The following is a 21,505-nucleotide window of genomic DNA, read 5'->3' as shown; positions in this document are numbered from 1 at the left end:
CAGGTCATCTGGCTTGGCAGCAAGTGCCTTTACCCACTGGGTCACAGAACAACCCATTGTTTAGTTTTAATATAACTTCTTAATGATATGTAGGGACTTCCAGGTATATTTTATCCCTGGTGGTAGATTAAGAGAATAAAAACAGATAAATAAAATAGGAAGCAAGAAGTCCAAGCAAGTGTGGCAAAATTTCACGTCTTCTGTTAAATGTGACGGCAGTGTGGATGGGTATTACGGTATTTGCCAGAACACTGGGCATTCTCAAATACTTCATTTTAAGCAATTAAATGCACATGGTTGTTCCAAAAGCAAGACAAGGGTATGAGCACACAGCACCACCACCACCACCTGGAGAAGGAAGCCATCTAAATATCCCGCAGTGCTTCTGTCTAGTCTGGAGCTTATTGTGACTGGTTTTATGCCTCTTGGGTTGGTAACAGAGAAACAAATGTGGTTTGTTTGCACCCACAAGGCAATAGCCACTGGGAAAAATACTGAAGTAAGAATGTAGGGAAAAGTATCCCCTTGGGTTCTCATACCCATGTCGCCAGCAGATCCTGTGGACAGTGCTGGCATGCTGCAGGCTGCAGGCGTGTGGCTGCCCTCCACTCTCTTGCCTCGGGAAGCTCCAGGGAATTCAATGGTCTGCCACCACCACACTTCACCCGGGAGTCGTACGTCCTAGCCCCCTAGGAAGAAGAGAAACATTTAAACATTTATATATGTATAAAAAACCAATATCATTATATCAAACATCCTATCACTAGTTAAAACTTGTACTGGACACTATACCAGAGAGATCACAATTCTTCTACAGAATGTTTTCTGCAATGAAGGACTGATATTTAACAGGGGACTTTCTGATTTTGACGTGATTTCTAGCTGAAAACATGTTGCCTCTGCATGTGTCCAGGCTTCTGAAAGATTGTGACACTTGCTTCCAGGGCTGCTGATCGGATGCATCATACCTTTCAGAAGTCAGTTCCTCCCTCTCTTTACCCTAATTCTTGCTACATTTCCCAATGTGTAACAAAGACTATCTGAGTTACCAGAAAACTACAACTCTGTGTTTCTGTCGAGTTCATTCCAGTCCAACAGCTGCAAAGTTCTCTACTACAGGCTAGAGACAAATTTACTCAGCTAGAAGCAGGGCATTGATAAAGATACACAGAAGTGGTGGCAATATGAGCTAAACCTTCTTTTAGTAAAAGTTAAGCTGGATGCATCCTGGAAAAATGCATTGTTTTCAATAACAGGCATAAGTTTATCTCAAAATAAGCAGAAAAGGAAATATAGTGTAAAAGTTGTGCAAGGTTAACCCTGGCTTTACCTATAATCCAGCTGGTTCTAGGATCTTGGGTAACTTATTTAATCTTATTAAGCCTTAATTTTCTCATGTGCAAATGAAGACAATAACTTAGAACTGCATAATAATTAAATATGCCAAGGTATGCAACAATGCCTTGCATGGAGTAAACAAACAATAAAAGCTGCCATGTGGTTGTTTATTTCTTTAATTCAGGCAATAGAATTATAAAATTAAAACATAAAAGAAAGCAGCAAGATTACAATCCCCCCAGCCTAGCACCTAAGAAAGAGCCCGCCATGTGTTTTAAATTTGAATCACTGCAGACTAACAACGGAAAATACACATCATTTACATTTTTGTTGAAATCATAACTACACAATGCGTTTTAGTACATTTCCCCCTCCCAATTCACCATACAGAAAATTCAGTCTTTTAAACGCATATTTTAACATATATTAAAGACAACAAGAAAAACAGACACCGTAAACACTGGAAAACGATTCACTTCGATTCCTACTAAATCACTGATTCGTATCACAGGATCTCGGCAAATGAGCTTGCCAGCTTTTACTTGAGAAAAATACAACTGTTAAATTCCAGTAAAGCCTTCTAAATTAGCATTTTAATTGTCAAAGTGAAAACTGATATTTAAGAAATCCACCATCAAACAGACTTTCTTGGACTTGACTATCTGCTGTGATGTCTTGCCATCTGCTTTACATTATACCGAAGGCAAACACAGAGCACGCATAATACACACCCATACAGAGAGAAGTGCTAATTAAAAATAAGGCGGCAGTTATTTAAATTCCAAGTAAAAATGTAACTTACTGCACTAAAAATTAAAATGAAAGGAGAGGGCAAGCCGGGCTTCACTTGGGCCCAGCTCCCACATTGCTTTTTCTCCAGTAATCTCAAGAGGAAAATTTGCTTTGGTCTCATAAATTGTTCTAATCAGGATTAAGATTTAACTACTTAAGAACATTCCTTATGTAAAGCAGAGGACAGATGAAGTCATCTGAATACAAAAAGAACTCCAGAAAGACCACTGATAATAAAGAATACATTGTTAACGGACTTTGGTTTTACCAACAGAAAAAAGAAAGAAAACTATTTAAAACATATAAAGTGTATGCATACATATTTCTAGCATTAGGATAACACATTTTTATGAGGTAAGCAGATGCCGTGCTGCGTGCGCTGTGTGTGTGTGTGTGTGTGTGTGTGTGTGTGTGTGTGTGTGTGTATGTAACTTAGCTCTTTAGACCACAAGAAGTCAAAATGTGCATGCATAGACTGTCACCACATAAACAGAAATACACACATCCTACACGTCCTACCCCATGCAACCTCCCCCACCTTACACAACCTAAACAATCCACAGTGTTTCACATTTATGAACTACATATATCACCAAATTATATATACACTACAGATATAACCCAATTTATACTTCTATCAAAAAAACTAAAACTTGATAGAATGTGGTACACCCTCATTCCAGAAATACTGACAAAAACTTGACATCCCAATTCAAAACATCTTTTAAAGCCAGTGTTACCATACATGAAAGGACTTTGTGTTTTCATAATGAAAGTCAAGCTTGTCCAATTCTGGGCATTTATCACAAAGTAATAATCTTTTAAATATATATTACACAACATAATTATCTTCCTAGAATAGAGCAAATACATGAATTTAAAAAAAAAAACAGTTTGATATAATCCTAAATAGAAAGATGCTCAGCATTTTGTAGAATGTGTAATGTTGCTGGATTTAACTTTCAAATTGGGTTAAATTTTTGTGTAGTGATGTTATTTTCTTTGGCTAAATTGATTGAAAATGCTTTGGAATTCATCAGAACATAGCCTTAATTATTACTGACCGTTGTATGGAACCGATTTACTGCAACACAAAAATACCAGCTGGTACAGTATGTCCTGAGAGGGATTACTGGGTATTCTTAAATTGAAGTCCAATCCATCTTTCCATAAAAAAGAGAAAGCCCTGAATGCCAGGAACATAACAGCAGTATCAAATGCACCTGAGGCATTTACAATACCCAGCAGGACCATTACAGCTCTCCTTTAAAGAGGCTTATTTTTGAAATTTCACTATTCCAGTTGTACCTTACCTTCTATATATCACACTGTATCAGGTTTTCCTGGCATTGATCACGTGGAAACAGTGAACTACAAGAAGGTCTACGTGCTCACAATATTCAATTCTACCCAGGAGATAGTCAATGCTTCTGTAGCACTCCTGACACCCAGTGGCGGATTCCAGAAGTGCAAGCACTTGCAGGAGGATGGAGATGATCCTGCTGGAAAATGAGTGCTATGCATTCAAGACACATGAATGTTTCAGTACCCACATGGCAGTCCCAGGACAACTTTGGGGATTCTATTCTCTGCTTTCGCCATGAGTTACAGGGATCTAACTCAGTCCCTCAGGGTTACACAGCAAGCACACTTACTGAGCTATCTATCTCGCCAGCCCAAGTAGTTTTTTTTTTTTTTTTATTTCTCAGCAAACCAAAAATTGGCTTAATTCGTCCATCAACATAGTTTCCTTCAAAAGTATTGCTTAATGTGAACACATACAGTGAAGAAAATAATAAATCAATTTCTACTTGGTGAAGCATTCCAAAACATGGAAGCATTTCACCACGTAACGATTATTAGCAGCCTGTTATTTTTGGGAGACAATGGCCATGACCAGTGACTTGACAGTTAGGCTTCCAATTCTGAATCTAACAGCGCAATGAAATAACCCAAATAAGAGTAATATCTACAATACAAATCTAAAATCACCAAACTTTAAAGGGCAATCTGAGAAATTCATTAGTTACATTAATTAATGCAAGCACACAGACAGATGTAAACACACAGTCTTCAGAGACATAGTATTAAGAATATGACAGAGCTATGCATCACAACTCTGCTTACATGAATTGGTGTTTAGGGTTGGGATGTTGCTGAGGAATATTAGTTTCAGATGTGTTACATTCGTTTATACTGAGGAATATTTGTTTAATGATGCAAAAATGTGTTCCATTCTTTTATATTGCATTTGTTTAACTCTGTGAAGCCATGTTACTTTGCCTGCCTAAAACACCTGATTGATCTAATGGAAAGGTGGATGGCCATTAGTTAAGCAGGAGAGGGATAGGCAAAGCTGCCAACCAGAGAGAATAATTAAGGAAGAACAAGAAAGAGGGAGGAGTGAGAAAAGCAGAAGGAGAGGAGGACGCCAGGGGCCAGCCATCCAGCCACACAACCAGTAAGAAAGAAAGAAAAGTACATAGAATAGAGAAAGGAAAAGGCCCAGAGGCAAAAGGTAGACAGGATAATTTAAGTTGAGAAAAGCTGGCTAGAAACAAGCCAACTAAGGCTGGGCATTCATAAGTAAGAAAACATCTCTGTGCGTTTATTTGGGAGCTGGGTGATGAGCATCCAAAAGAGGAGGGAAAAAAAAAACATCGGATGTCTATCAGTCATGGGTAAGGCCCATGCCTTGACAGCTTGATGCCCTTTGCACATTCAAGCAAACAAAAACAGTGCGCATGCCGTACACATGAACAGTCCTCAATGCATGTCCACGGGCCTCTACAATCTCAAAGAGCTTGACAGAGGGGCCCATGAGGTTAGACTATGTTCAAAAAAAATGCTGAAACAGCATTTCTCTTTTCCACTTTCAACATCCAGGTACCTCGGCATGAATCAGGACCATGAAAGCTAGTCTTCAGGAAGGGGACATTCAGGTCACCCCAGCTCAGAGGTCTCTGGGCTAGTTCTGAAGTACATGATGTCTGCAGCAATCAGGAATTACCTTCTATCTCTGGTGGGGGGGTGGGGGGGGAAACAGCCAAGGGCAACAGCAATAGGCTGTATGTTTGGGAAGTCTCAGACAGCCCTGGACAACAACTCAAAAGAGGGCTGCTTATGTATGATGCTGGGGTTTTTGTTAGGTAATTATTGGCTCTTGGAGGGAGAGCTGTCATCCTAGATGAGAAAAATGTATTAAAATTATATTATATTTATATATTAAATCACACATATTGTAGGGATCTGGGGAGGCAGTTTATAGTATGATTCCTTGTGGCTTTCTAAGCCATCCATCTTGCTATTTTACCTACCTCCTGCTATATGTAACTCCTCCTCCCTAAGGAGGCCCCTTTCTCATTCCCCTAGGAGATCACTGTATCCTGCCATTCCCCTTTACCCTCTCTTTCCCCCTTTTCTATATTTACCTCCTTAAGGAGCCCTTTTCCCATGTCCCTATGATTACTTACACACTGGTATTCCCCTCTCTATTGCTTCCCACCTCCACCCCCACCCCTGGCCACTGCCATCCTGACAATGGTTTCAGTTTACTTTCCTGGTCTCTGTAGTTACTACCAACTGTGTACTCACATTTAATGATTTGGAGCTGGGTGTCTTCAATTAGAGAGAACATGTGACATTAGTCTTTCTGGGTCTGGGTTACCCTCACTCAGAGTGGACTTTCCCAGTTCTATTCTTTACCTATAAAGTTCATAGTCTTGTTTTTTTTGTTGTTTTTTTGTTTTTTTTTTACCACTGAATAGTGTCCCATAGCATGTGCATTCCATAGTGCCAAATTTTCAATATTTTTTTCAGTTATAGGACATTTAAGTTGTTTCCATTTTTCAGTTATTGCAAATACCATGCCAATGAACATGGCTGAGCAAGTATTAAGTCCTGTGGAGTGGTAAAGTTGGGTCCTACGGTAGATTTATTAGCTTCTGAGAATTCTCCACACTGATTTCCATGGTGGCCACATCAGAGCACAGTGAAGGATAGTTCCCTTCTCCCCCACATGCCCTTCTAGCATTTGTCGTTGGTTGTTCCAATGATTTTTGCCGTTCTGACTGGGATAAGATGAAATCTCAAAGTTGTTTTGATTTGCATTTCCCCAGTTGATAGGGGTGATGAACATTTTTGAGATATTTCTTAGCCTTCGGGATTTTTGTTTGTTTTTGTTTTTTTATCTTTTGAGAACTCTGTATTCAAGTTCCAGACCCACCTTTTAAAATGGGCCATTTTTTTTTTTGGTGGGGTGGGGGTGGGGGTTGCCTGTTTTTTAAGTTCTTTTTGTATTTTGGATATTGAGCCCCTGTCAGATGTATAGCTGGCAAAGACCTCCATCCTCATTCTATGGGCCTCTTTTTCACTCTTGATTGTTTTCTTTTGCTATGCTGAATTTTTTAGTCTCATGAAGTCTTGCTTGTCAGTTATTGGTCTTAATTCTTGGGCAAATAGAGTTCTTCAGGTAGTCCGTTCCTCACCTATATCATGTAGGGTACCACCTGGGTTTTCTTCTAGCATTTTCAGTGTTTTGGGTTTCAGGTTTACGTTTTTGATCCACTTGAGGTTAGTTTTTGTGCAAAGTGATAAATACAGGCCTAATTTTACTCTTCTGCATGTGAACATCCAATTTTGCTGAAAATATTATCTTTTCTCCAAAGTGTATGTTTGGCATACACTTGTCAAAAAACAGGTAGAAGTTACATGGACTTATATCTGGATCTTCAATTCTATTCCACTGATCTGTGTGTCTGTCTGTTTAGGGGTCCACACCATGCTGTTTATATTATCATGGCTCTGTAGTATAACTTGAAATTGATTATGGTGATATCTCCTGTGGAATTCTGCTTTGGGTACTCAGGACTTTTTATGTTCCCATGTGAATCTAAGAACCATTTTTCTGTTTCTATACAGAATGGCACTGAAATTCTGATTTGGCTGTCCATGTTTTTAACACCCTGTGACAAAAGGAAGGGGGATATAAAGCACCATAAAGACAGCAAGGCCATCCGAAACACACTTGTGCAATGACTTTCAGTTCTAAACAGTTCACTCTTTCAGGGTGAACCATTCTTACTTAGATAAAAGAGAAACTATGGTAATCCAAAATGCCAGTGTTTGCCCGAGGAGGGTGCAGATCTCATGAAATTGTAGTTGCAGAGGCTGTGGGATGAAATGTGGGTGCTGGGATCCCAATTACCTGAAAGTGAGTCTGTAACTTCAAGAAAAATCATCAATATTAGTAGTATGCCCTGCTAATGATAGAAATTCTGTAAGCAAGTGCTTGCAGATACTCACAGTCTCTACAGTCTGCTTCTCCTCAGCTGACATCTGAGTCCCCACTCTGCCATACTATGGGCTCCTAGATACTCTACACCAGTGTTTTTCAACCTTCCTAATGCTGTGACCCCCAACCCAGTGCTTCATGTTGTGGTGACCCCCAACTATAAAACTTTTTATTGCTACTTTGTAAGTGTAATTTTCCTAGTTATTAATTGTAATGTAAATATCTGATATGCAGGATATCTGATATGGGATCTCCATGAGGGTCGTGAGCCACAGGTTGAGAAACACTCTAGACATTCCTGGGAAGGTCAGTGGTAGTAACAACAGTGAATGTGATTTGTGTTGATACTATGTCCACACTTAGGAGATATGAAGACATACTAAACAATATTTTCCCATTTTCTGGTAATGTGTTAGAAAATCATACATGAATAAGATTCATCCAAAGTACAGTATAAAAACCACAGTTAAACATCCAATGTAAGATTGCTGATATTTTTTGTGATTCTTATCAGCCAAGAATATCCACAACAAACTACAAAAACCATCTGCAGGTGAGTTAGGTACAATGTCTCCATGTCTTTTAGGAATGACATAGAATAACAAATCGGAAGCAAACATATATAAGAAAAAACAACTGCCTATGGAGCCAAGAATTAGACACATTTGCAATTAATATGGAGCCAAAATGTTGCATTAACAAGTAAGCTAATGCTGTTGTGCAAGGATTCATATGTGCAAATGTACATGCATGTGTGTGCACATGTGTGTGGGAATGTACACACGTGCATGCACATGCCCATGCAAGTCTGAGTATATGGAACTATAAAAATGAAGCCCAGGCAAGAGCTCTAATGCTCAGTATACCTTAGGCCCATTATTGATGTTATTTCTAAATTATTTGAGACAGTTTTTCCAATCTCTTTATTTTTATTTTCATATATTAGATATTGACTAGTATCATCTACAAATCACAATAATTTTTAAGAGTATTGAAAAGTTTGGAGACCAAAGGTGTTGAAAACTGATCATCTACATCAAACAAAGCTTAGAAAACATCTTCTATGAAGGGCCATACAGGAAACAATAAGGTTTTGGGGCCCATCAGTCTCTGTCTCAACATAATGTGTGCAAGAATGTGACTGCGTCCCTACAAAGCTTTCCAGAAACTTGAGGGCCAGTGTGCTGATGTCCATTCTGTATCTTTTCAACCTTTCTGCTAATATCTTGCAGATCTGAAAGGAACACGTCTTCCAGAAACATTTTGATCAGTTATTATTCAAATACTCAAAGTTGACTTCTTTTCAATTATTTTTTGTGGTTTAGGAATCTCTAAGACACCATTGTTAATCATAAACAAAATTCCATTCCATTCTTTATTATTTCAAGCATCTTTGATTCTGTCACAACAGACATGCCTTGGCTCATGATGGGGTTAAATCCTGGGTAGTACACTGTAAGCTGAATATAGTATTAAATCAAAACATTGACTATCTCTAACATCCCCAACTCCTAACATAGAAGGACTATGGGCTGTTCTCCCTCACAACTGCATGACTGACTGGGAGCCATGGCTCACTGCCACCACTCAGAATCTTGAGAGAGAGTAGTACCACTTAGCATGAACCCAGGAAAACACTGAACTTCAAAGTGCAAAGCACACACACTTAGCATGCCTTATTCTCTCCTGGTGAACCATCAGGACTTAAGGATGGCAGCATAGATAGGAAATTTCTAAACATGCTTAGATCTGGCAAAGTGCTAGGATGCTGAAGGAACAAAGTGCTCTACACAACCAAAACCAAAACATCCAAGTTTTCAAGAAAAAGGAAACTTAAAAAAAAAAAGTGTCTCACATTTTACAAACTCAACAAGGATCAATTATTATGGCATGTGAAACTAGCATGTGTTTGCTGTATGGCCCTTCATAAAAAATGTTTGCTAGTTTCCACAAGTAGGGAGACAAAGGCCAAAGTTACTGAAAGGAAGAATCCCAGGGGAGGAACCAATAAGCCTTCAGGATTGAAGAAGGAGGCCCGCCACTCTGACATAGGCTTCCATGTGCAGTAGTCGGTGGGCAGCCCCACTCCTCCCCTGGAACTACAGCTCCATGTGGGTACTGGGAACTGAACCCTACACCCTAGTCCTGAACAAGAGCAACAAGTGCTCTTAACTACTGCTCCATCTCTCCAGTCCCCAGTACTATAACATCTAAATAATAAATTACTTGTCCTGTTTTTATTGTCATTTCTTTAAATTAATTAACATTATGTGGCTCAATGAAATAGTTTCAAAAGTATAACCTAAAACTAAAAAGAATATGTGTTTTATAATCTACAACAAAACCACACAAATTGGTTAGTTTCCTAAGTTTCCAAGGCAATACATGATAACTGTCAAAAAAAAAAAATAACTGATGGCTTACTGGATAAAAGTAGTTGCCACTGAAGCCTAGCAGTTTAAGTTTGATCCCTGAAACCCACATAAAGGTGCATAGAAAAAACCAACCTATAGTAAGAAATTACCAGTACGGAGTCAGGTAGAAATATAAGGGTATTTAATAGGGAAAAGCCTTACTTACAGAGCGATTTCAGCAAGAAGCAAAGAGAAACCGAAACCGAAAACGCAGTCCCCCTACTCACTCTGACCACACCCTCACAAGCCCTCAGGTACTCTTGTAGCCAGCCCCTAAGAAGGCATGGCTACAGCTTCCCCTACACCAACCTGATACAATTGCCCTCTGAACTCCACACATACACCATGGGATGCACATACACACATACACATCATACATGTGTGCACAGGTATACACACACCAACAAGTAATTTAAGAAATAAGTTTATTATGAGGTGGGGATATGGCTCGGTGGATAAACTGCTTGTCACTCAGGCATGAAGGTGAGTTCATTAGGATCCCCAGAACCTACACCAAAGTCTGGCAGGCATAGCAGCACCTGCAACTCCAGTACTCTGCAGATCAAGAAACAAGAGATCTCTAGGCCAAGGCAGCTAGCCAAATGACCTGGAAATATCAAGCCCTGGCCTCAGCAAGAAATCTGTGTTGATAAACAAAGTGATCAAGGAAGGCACCAGATATCAACTTTGAGCTCCACACACAGACACACATAACCATCCACACAAATGTGCCCACATACACTAACTACACATGGTCATGCAAAAACTAAAACAAAACCAAACAAAAAAATTAGACAACATTTCAACCCAGTATGTGGTGTATGCCTGCAATTCCTTTCTGGCCTATATAGTTAAGTTCTAGTCCAGCCAGCCTAGTGAGATTCTTGTCAAAAAAAAAAAAAAAAAAAAGTAAATAAAAAGATTTCCAAAATCCAATTCTTGCTTTAAAACTAGCATGTTTTAACACCAAAGTTAATTGTATTTTCAAATTAGTAGCACCTCTAAAAGGGTTAAATTAGATGTAACACAAAATAGTCATACTGACAACCATTTGTGATATATGTTCTTTTTGGGAAAATCAAAAGCAGACAGTGATACAACGACATTGTTCATTCATGACAAATATTTGTACTAACTTGTTTTTCTCCACAATGATCTAGCCTCACACTCGGGGGAAAAAATACCCACTACCCTATATAGCAACATATATATCCATGATTCTTAGCATATTTTACTGATGTTGAAAGCTGAGAATAGATGGAAATAAGCCCTTTAGACTACGCAGAACCCCAACATTTTAGTGTAGAGAAAGGCTGAACATTAAACTGAAAGGTATTTTTTATATTGGCCCTTCATGTTTTAAATCTCGAAGAAGCTCACCAAGTCCATTAGACCCTAACCTACATATCTTAATACTGTTTTATTTAATAATGTTAATATTTAACCTTCATTCACAGTTGCTGCAATCTATTGGCTCTATTCTGTAAATTTTTAATTTGCATGCCATGGCTCAAGATCAGAGTATTTTAGTTTCCAGGGTGAATCAAGTGAACAGAAAAGGAAAAAGTTAACATTTCCAGACTGGTAAAAAACAGAACAAAAATTAAGTTGCTATGGAAAGTTACATGCCAGTCACTGTCCAAAAGCTATGGGAGTGTTTATCCAAAAGCACATTTCACAGAACTATACAAAGTCACTGAGCCAACTCACAGACACACTCTCCTACACCACGCTCCGTAATGACAGGACAAAATGAGAACACTGTGACAAATTTAATGTAAAAATCCAGGACAGAGGAGGCTATAGCAGAGGGGTAGAGCACTTGCCTGGCATGTGCTAGAACCTCCACTCCATCCCCAACACCATAAGAAAAAGAAAAAAGAAAGAGAACTCTGAGGGTCAGAAGAGGCACTTCACTGCAATGGGGAAGGGGGCAACAAGCTGTAACCAAAAAAAAAAAAAAAAAAAAAAAAAATGTGTAAGACCATATGGAAGCCAGCTGTGAATCATTTCTTGCATTTCTTGAGAGGAGACATGCTCACACAAGACACAGGAAATGACATCAACTCTGAGCACGGGTATCTCACCTGGATGAGCTGAGGGAATTCGGGCTGCAGGTGGCATCACCGGGCCTCCTTTATGGAGCTATTCACAGAGACTCCCGCCCCCCACCAACCTACCCCTCCTTGCTTCTAAATTTGCAAATCTGCATGTCTATTTCAAGGATCATGTTTACTATGCATCTTTCTTACTAGAGTACAAACCACAGATGGGCAGGAATTCTGTCCGTGTTTATTCTCTACTCCATTTATGGTTAACTGTAACAGTGATCAGCAAAAACACAGCTCCTTGAGTCATTTGCTGAATGGATGAACGACGGACCACCTGGGCACTTTAGCTGTGAGAACATAACACTCACTGGATGTGTGAAATACTATTCACCTTACCAGTCAGTCACTCCATCCATCCCCTCTCCAGTTCTGCTCAAATGAAGACAACTGCTCATCATCCCTTTCATAGCTGAAAAGCATTTCCTGAACCAAATGTACAACAAGCAGATTCTCTAGTTAAAGGTATGGATGTCAGCCTCTGTGCCCTCTCCTCTTTGGCATTCCTGCCCCTCTCCCAGTACTAAGTGTTCCCTGCAAGAGCCAGCCAACCTACCCCACTGCTTGTGTGCACCACACAGAAGGACCAAACCTGTGCCCAGCATGGGCCTGAGTTCTCACAAAAACGTCCATTTGTCTGGGTTCAGGCATGATGTGAGGACTCGCCTTGGCCCTGGTGGAAGAAGTCTGGCCACCTCTCCTCTAAGCAGACTTCTCTCCTCCCAAGAAATTGCTCCCCACTCCTGGCCTGACCCAGGCCACTGCCTGCCAAGAACTATGACCTCCTGACTTCGTTTTTTCCTGACTTGTTTTTTCAAAACAAAACTTGCTAAGATTGTAAAATTTTGGCTTAAAATTGAATAAGCATCTGCTACACAACAGTCTCCAGAACTTAGAAGAGGAAAAACTAGATAACCATAAACTAGTAACTGCAGAGCTGATGTGGTTTTCTTAGCGACGACAATGGAAGCACTATCTTTACATCCAAAACCTGACTTCCTGACCTTACTCCCTATCATTGGGCTGGCAGCCTCTTTTGGAGACATGCTTTTTAAAGTATTTTGTCATGTGATGGCAATAGCAATTTACTCAGAAATAATTCAGTAAAGAGAGACAAGGCAAATATGTGTGTGGCCAACTGTCACAAACCCTGGGTCTCCACAATGCAAACAGGTGTTCACTGTAGTAGTGTTTTATGAATCTTACTTTTATTATGGATTCTGTGGGTTTGTGCATGTTGGTGGCTGTACTCACATATCAGGTGCTCACTCGTGTGAAGGCCAGAAGTCAGCGTGGGTGTCATTCCTCAGGAGCTGTCCACCTTTCTCTTACAACGGGGGTCTCTCACAATCATGAAAACTCACAAAGCAGGCTAAACTGTTTGCCAGTGAGCCCCAGGATCTGCTTCACCAGCACGGAGATTGCAAATAGCCCTGTATTTTTAACAATGGTTCTGGAGATCCAACTCCAGCGCTCCTGCTTGTGCCCGCACTCTACCAACTAGGCCTTCTCCACAGGCTAATTATCAAAGACAACAACAAAACCCATGGCTCCCAGTGTCCTACAGCTCAAAGCTCTGAGTCTCCCAATGCTCTAATTGGCAAGCCTAATGAGCAATCCTCACTCCAGACCAATATGTCTCTAGCCCAGGCTGTCTCTGGCTGCCAGGAACACCTTTCTAAGATGGCCATGTGATCGCATGACTGCTCTAAACAAAACCAGATGTTGACTCTAGAGCACTTTTGTGATACAAGTTAAATGCCCTAAAATGCAATCTGTTTGCTAATTTCAAACTCGTTTTTCAAACATCACACTGACACCTCCCTCGGAATGCTTCCCACATCCCTGGAAGTGCCATTCCTCCTCTCAGTGCTTCTGCTCACTGCATCCTTGCCTGTTCCACAATGTGGCTTTCACTACACATACACATGCCTAAGCCTAACGACAGGCAGTGTGAGCAGAAGGGATCATCACAAAGGAAAACAAGCTTAAGTAGAAATAAATAGTCTGTTCCTAAAGAGGATTGCTCCTACTCAGCAATTCCGTTCTTCATCAGCAGGGGGCGCCCTGATTTTACTTATCAAAAGGAAAAGGAAAGTAAATTTTACAACCTTCAGGTGAAGTGTTAAAACCTGTAATAATATATTTATAATAAATAATGAATTTACAAATAACTACTAAATATGGGCCTGATGCAAGCAAACATCTATTTTTTTTAAAAAAGGGGGGGTTTCCCTAGAGTAAGCAATCGAACCATTAAGTGCTAGCTCCAGTTCAGCATTTGTGGTTAGCGCTGTTCCAGCATTTGTCATCGGAGATTCCTTCTGCAGTGGGCCCTGGGGTCTGCAATACAGAACCCACAGCTCTCCAGGTGGAGAGAATAAGAGATGGTGAAGTGCTTGGCCCTGAATGAGACAGCTCTATGATCACCCAGTCCTAGGATCAGGGAACTCTATGGAAGAGGGGATGGAAAGAATATCAGAAGAGGCGAGATGATGGCAGGGGTGGAGAGAGAGATGTCTCCTAGGCAGAATGCAGCCAGTGCATTCGACTATAGCCACAAACACAGGATCAGGCCCCACAGCATTCCACCCTGAACTGGGGAGGGGACATGAGGCACCCACCTCTTCCAGAGGACCTATTGGCAGGTGAGAGTTGTTGGGAAGGGTGTTATTCATTCGGTGGTGTAGCTACTTATAAGTTGCCCTTTGTTTCAGTAAATAACTCCGACCCACACTCAGGGAAGAAATTCTCACTGGACTCACACAAAGAAGAGATGAAAACAGGTGGGGACTTGGTGGGAAGGGCTTCAGAGGGAGACAGACGGTGAGAGGGGACTGGAGGTGAAAATGACTAAACTCTTTTCATAAACACATGAAACTGCCAAGCAATTTAAAAATTAAAAAGAAATAACTTGATAATATACCAAAATTCTCAATGTAATTAGATTCTCTGGCCCAATAATTTAACTTGTAAGGAAGTTACCCCCAGAATTAATGAAGTAAGTCCACAAGGAGTCCATGAAGTTACACCAGAGTGCAACAGAACTTTCTAGTTTAAGGGCGAAGACCAACCAAAGAAATGACCAAGCAACAACCCCTCCCCACTTGTCACTCACACACTGGCTCCTCCTTTTGTTGAACCAAAGAGGCACTGACAATTAAGTGACTGCATTTTAGAACTGCCATTGAATCTTACTGACAGTGTACAACACCATCTCATTTGTGACTTATCACATGCATTGTAGTTATGAAACAATGATTAAACTCCTAATGATGCACAGGGCACCATGCCAGACTTGTAGCAGGCGATATCAACCCACAAAGGTTTCATTATCTTAAAACCAATTCAACTTCTAAAATGCTTATCTGTGGGTACAGATTTTATGCTGCCATTATGCTCAACTTTAGAGACTCAAGTCACCTGTACCAAAGCAGCCCCCGTGCTCATTTTAATGTGGCTGGAGTCCATCCTTCCCTGAAAGAGGAGGAGAGCGAGTGTGCTGAACAGGAATGGAAACACCTAGGAGTAACTTAGCTGTCTGGGCAGTATAAAATGTCAGCCCGCTAAAGCCTGAGCTGTAATATGAGAAGCCAGCATCTCCCAAGCACACAGCCTCTCAAGGTCCTCTGTTTCTAGAGACTCTGCAGTGGGGCACGATTCTGTTCTGTTCTGTTCTATTCTGTTCTGTTTTCTGTTCTGTGAAGAAAGGTCTATCAGAATCGACAGGTGCACTAAACAGCTACCAGATAAGTCTTACCTTTCCAACTTGACAAAATCAACCCCTTCTAATGGAAACCCAAAAGACTCTTGGGACTGCTTCAAATCTGAACCTATAAAGTAACAGCAATCACTCCCAGAAAATGGAAGCCTTCATTTCTCACACACTTCAGACCAAAAAAAAAAAAAAAAAAAACTGCAACTCCTGTCACTCCAGATCTGTCCTCGGTTGCTACAAAACAAACTCTCATCAAAATTTCTGTCAAGATCAGAATGGTTTTTTGTTTTGTTTTGTTTTGTTTTTGTTTTGTTTTTTGGTTAAACTAACAGAAGGGAATGATTGATTGACATAGTAATGGCCAACCCCGCCCCCAAAAATGGACTTCCTGCTTAAAGGTGGCTGATGTGGGTAATCAGGCTGATGAAAAACCAGGAAACTAAACAAGGAAAGAAATGAAGAAAGAGTTGAAATAAGAAAAAAATTAGACTAAAAAAACAAGAGAGGGGGATGAGAGTGGGAGGGGAATGGGAAGAACTATTGGTTTCCACAGCATTAGGGGCAGAACTGGGTTCAGGAGTTGGATTAATCGGATGAAAACAACACTGTGACCCCACTATTCCAACACCAAGGAAACCCTGCAGCAGCACTCACTGATACTTCCTTCACTTCCTCGGTCTTCATGATGATTCAGAACAACAAACTCACCAAGATTCACCGTTACACAAAGTGACTGCTCATGTCACCTGCTGACCACTAAAAGGAGATGAGGCTGTAGGCACTATGGGAGTTCTCTTCAACTGCGCAATAATCCCCTCAAAGTAGCAGTGCACAGCTCTACCATCTCCTACACCAGAGAACACTAATCTCACAATTGAGCCAAGATGTCTCAGAGAAAAACCACAGTTGTATGAGAGCAGATCTTAGGCTAAACAGAACCGTCTTCTAAACCAACGGCTGTGTTTATCCAACCTGCACTCTAAAGAATAAGCCACTACAGATGAGACAAAGACTGGACAATTAAAAGAAGAGATTGTCATTCAGGAAGAAATGACACTGTTATGGCAAACAATTTGGTGGCAAAGGAATTACCTGGAACCACCGTGCTTCTGTTATTATCATTCATGTTGCAAGGAATGGCACTGCAGCCGATGAAGGGGCCTGAGTCATCCTAAGATAATGTTGATCTTATCACCTTTAATAGCAAAGTCCAAGAGTTACTAGACCCTAAACAGTAAATAAAGAGATGAGACACACACTCAAAACCTACCAGGCAAAAGTAGCCCAAATGCAAATAGTATCACACAAGCAACCACAAAATAGGTTCATTTCAATGTAAGAAGGATGGATTATATTTGACTAATTATGCTATCTGCACTCTAGACGGCTCATAATCACAAGAGCACCGGCAGGAAACAAGGTGAAACTCGCTTCTTAATCATCTATAGTGGAAAGCTGGCTGGCAATCAAGCAGCCTGCCCAGACATCCACACAACCTGATGATGACCTCAGTGAGAGGAGCCAAAAGGACGGAGAAGGAAACACACCCAACATGAAGGGAAAACTCCCAAGCCTTCCCAGGCCAGTGCTGTGTTTCATGGCTTTGTGCATGGTTATAAATGATGGGGGAGGAAGGATTCCAGTATCACATTGGGAACATAATAATCACAAATGGACCCAGATTTTCTGGTTACTCGGGAGCTATCATAAAATGGGAAATAGAAACCATCCAGATTTTAGCATTTTTTCATTTCCTCTAAATTTCTCGTGCTTGTTCTAACACAGTTCAAAGGTATTCTGGGGGAAAATGTTCAGGATGGGGACAAAACCGAAGAAAAGTTTTCCTGAGTCCCTCCTAGAATCCCGATACAGTACTGAGTGCATACACTTGTGATGGGCCCAGGAGCACTCTTGTACACGAGCTTCAGCAGCTAGGACTGTCTCTAAGTTGCCAGTAGCAGGAAAGAAGGGGTTAAAGAAGACAGAGGAAATGACAGACATGACATCTAAGCACAAACATTGTACTTCTGTGTCAACTGTCCGACTGACCAGGCCCTCCTTTTGCAGGTCCAAAAAGTAACGCTGGGAACGCTGCTCTCTGCAGGTGCACAGCACAGTTTTCTTTGCCTCTGACATCAGAGGGCTGTGCTGAGCAGGTCAGCTAGCCCAAAAGGATGTCTTAGACTATGGAGCCATTTGGGAAGGTAGGCATTCTACATAAGGGTGGCATGGGGGCAGTGTGCTTTCAGGGAAGAGGAAAGAGTGAGTGAGTGACCCGGGGAGCGGAGGAAACAAACAGGATCAAAGGCAGAATGATCTCCAGAAGACAGAACTCTGTTGCTGTGGTTAAGCCACTGCGATGAGGATGGCTTCCAACACATTGTTAATCACCAGTGCCCATAATCCACTTGTACTTTTGGTCAGCCATAGAAGAAACACTGGTCAAAAAGAAAGCAGTGTGGTGGTGCCACACACCTTTGATCCCAGAACCCAGAAGGCAGAGGCAGGTGGATCTCAGTTAGTTTGAGGCTAGGCTGGTCTCAAAGTGAGTTCCAGGACAGCCAGAGCTGTTACACAGAGAAACCTTGTCTTGAAAAAAAAAAAACCAAAAATAAATAAAAAGTAGATAAAATCATAAATGCTGGTGAATCTAAGAACTTAATCACATGCAGATGCAGGTGCATGTAGGAAGGGAATAGATTACAGCCAAGTCTCTACTTCTAGAACTATCTACAATAAATACAATTTGCATAATATGTAAGCAACCTTACTAATCAACATTGCAAAGCAACTGATGGCAGGGAAAGATGTAGAGACAACCCAGAATAAATCTAGCAAGGGTTCAAGGCATGGGTGAACGCAAAGTGGAACACACAGGAGAACTCAGAGATGAAGTGAGATTAAAATTTTCAACACTGTTCTCCACAATTTTTTTTTTATTTTGCAGTGATTTCACATCACGATAACTAAAAAACATGACAAGTCTTGCAAACACACAAGCACGCACAAGCACACACACACACACACACACACACACACACACACACACACACTGACGGTGACACAGCATATCACAAACCTCAAGGCCTATTTAACCCACTAGTGTAGATGTATGTCAGTATCTATCTCTCTTCCATTAGACCATAAATTCCTTCAAGACAAATAATAATTATCTGTCTCAGTGTCTGGCACAGAGACACTCATTAAACACACATTGAGAAGCAAGCAAACACACATCCACCCATAACTATGCAATAAGCACCAGGTGGTCCTTGGGAATCATTAATGTCAGAAAGCGCTCAGTCCCCAGGGATGGGCTTCTATAGATCCCTCACAGGATCTCCCACTGGGTGATGGCAGTAAGGCTGCTGAAATGGCTCACTTGAGTTAAGGCTAGGTTTACCTACCCTCGGAACCCCAAAACAAACAAAAAAACCACAAGGAGTTAACAGCAGTAGAATCTTTGGAATGTTGAAAAAACAAAGAGGACAGTTCACTGTCTCATGGCATGCCACAAACTATCAATAATATCACTTAGTTGGTACCCTGAAGATAAGTGTGGGCTTCCTTAAACAAATGAGTTACATTTCTTTGTATTTTGTAATTTTAAATCTGAAACAAAAACCTATTAGAAAAGATAAAGAATTTATATAAAGCTCCAAAGAAAGCATCAGTTATCTTCATAGAAACTAAAGCTTATTTTCATTAGCATAACACTTTCTTTATATCAGCTTCTGTGTTTATAATAGCTGCAATAACTCACTAAGACACAATCAACAATAAACCTCATGAACACAGAAAATAAAAATGGAAAATCCTTTCCATACTCAGAGATTTTGAATGGGTTCATACTTCCTGTAATCCCCCAAGCTTGGGAAGTAGAAAAAGGGCAATCATAAGTACAATGTCATCCTCAGCTACATAGTGAATTTGAGGTCAACCTAAGCTACTCGAAATCCTGACTTAAACAAATCAATATGTTGTTAAAAATAAAATCAATGTGTTTCACGGTAGAGCAAACAGACTTGAAATCAAATCCAACTCCTCATCAGGTCTTTAATGTTTTCCCTCAAACAGATTTTTTTGTTAGTCTTAAAAATCCTTCTGCATTCATACATCGAGTGGACCCAGCTTTAATGTGACATTTCCCAAGTTGAATTTTTGTTCTGAATTACTAAAAGTCATTAAAAACAAAACCTATGCCGATCCTGAAGCTTGAAGTTCACTAGGGTACTGAGTTGGTAGCGATGTCCAGGGTTAAATCTGGAGGATGTTAAATCTGGTAGTTCTATGACATCACCTAACAAAGGAGTCTCATTCAGAGCTAGCAAGAGTTCACATGCAAGCTTCTCCATGAATGAAAATAAAAGGGTTTGAATCAATTTTGTTTCGAAACAAGCTCATGTCTTACCAGTGCAGCTACTCTTAACAGTACACGTGAGTATGCCGTACTTCTGTAGTACCTGATTTGCTTTGAAGTATTCATTTACCACAACAAACCCTAACCTCACTAGACTGTAATTAATGTTCTTCCAAGGACTCCAGGGAGCAGTATTCTCTTGGTTACTATTGCTGTGCTGAGACACCATGACCAAGGCAACTTATAGAAAAAATAGTCTACAGGGCTTACAGTTTCAGAGGATGAGTCAATGACCATCATGGCAGCAAGCATGGCAGAAGACTGGCAGACACTGCATTGGAACAGTAGCTGAAAGCAGAGAGAGAGAGAGAGAGAGAGAGAGAGAGAGAGAGAGAGAGAGAGAGAGAGAGAAAGCGCTAACTGGGAATGGTGTGGACTTTTAAAATTTCAAAGCTCACTCCCAGTGACACGCCTCTTCCAACAAGACCATGCCTCCTAATAGTCTCAAACAGGGAATATACAAATATGAGCGTATGGGTATCATTCTATTTCACAGCACCACAGCTATCCAAATATTTCAGCCATTGCCTTCTGGTGGTGCATTTGGTATCAAACTCAAGAGATTTACTCATCCCCTGAAAAGGAGTTGACTCCCAACAATCTCACTTGCCATCAAGAGGCTAATCAAAACTCTATTTTATGAGTGAACTATTTTAAATCTTCCTTTCTCCCCTGCTGGTTCCTAACATGGTATCCAAAGTTTCTTGGCAGGCTGGCAAGTTATGAGATTTTGAATTCGATGTATCTAGGTTTTAGAAAGTGACGGTGTGGCCCTGCAGCTAGTTTCATGTCTTGGTGTGATTAGAACGTGACTCACAAAGGAATTCTTGTTTTGCCCTTGCAACCTTCAAAACCTGAACCCAGGCACAGGATGAGGCAGCCATGTTTGGGGGCGGTGGAATATCCGCTTGGTGCCACTGCCTCATTTAATAGCATCCCATGTAAAAGAGGGTGTGGGTTGAAAAGAGAATTAACTACAGCCTCAAGTTCCCATGTGAAGTCATCTTTTACTTACAGTTACTAATGACAAACTTAATTGTAGGCTTGCTTCTACACTTGCCTTCTTAGCCTATTGCTTTCAAGTTCTAATCCACAAATACCTTTTTGTGCCAGGAAATCAACCATATCTACCTTGAAGCATTTAAAATAGAAAGCAGTTAAGAAAGTTTAAGTATTGCAGTTTCTCAACATAGATGTTTCAAATATTTTTAGGTTGCCTTCATTTTAAGAATGTGTGAAATAGTTCCATGGGGAGTAGGGGAGGCTGGGTCCAGAAGACAGCTCAGCAGGTAGACCAGCTGCTGCCTCCACTGTGGGAAGAACTAATGCATGAATGTCACCCTCTGCCCACACCCATGCTGTCACGTTCCAATCACATGGAGCTGGGATACTAGCTGTGTACACTTATCATACACATGGAAA

General features: G+C 40.7%; 1 protein-coding gene across 1 annotated transcript in view; it reads right to left on the bottom strand.

Annotated features, from left to right (window-relative positions):
* Positions 1-675, bottom strand: part of Mpp7 (membrane palmitoylated protein 7) — a 144,383-nt gene extending 143,708 nt beyond the window's left edge. The window contains exon 1 of the mRNA XM_035442768.1: positions 540-675. Coding sequence (XP_035298659.1) covers positions 540-576 — 37 coding nt within the window. The 5' untranslated portion in view covers positions 577-675. The remainder of the gene's footprint in view (positions 1-539) is intronic.
* Between the last annotated feature and the right edge of the window lie 20,830 nt (positions 676-21,505).

Source organism: Cricetulus griseus, chromosome 3, assembly GCF_003668045.3.
Source record: "Cricetulus griseus strain 17A/GY chromosome 3, alternate assembly CriGri-PICRH-1.0, whole genome shotgun sequence".
Lineage (NCBI taxonomy): Eukaryota > Metazoa > Chordata > Mammalia > Rodentia > Cricetidae > Cricetulus > Cricetulus griseus.
Note: the sequence above shows the minus strand (reverse complement) of the source record. Positions and strands in the feature narration are given on the sequence as shown.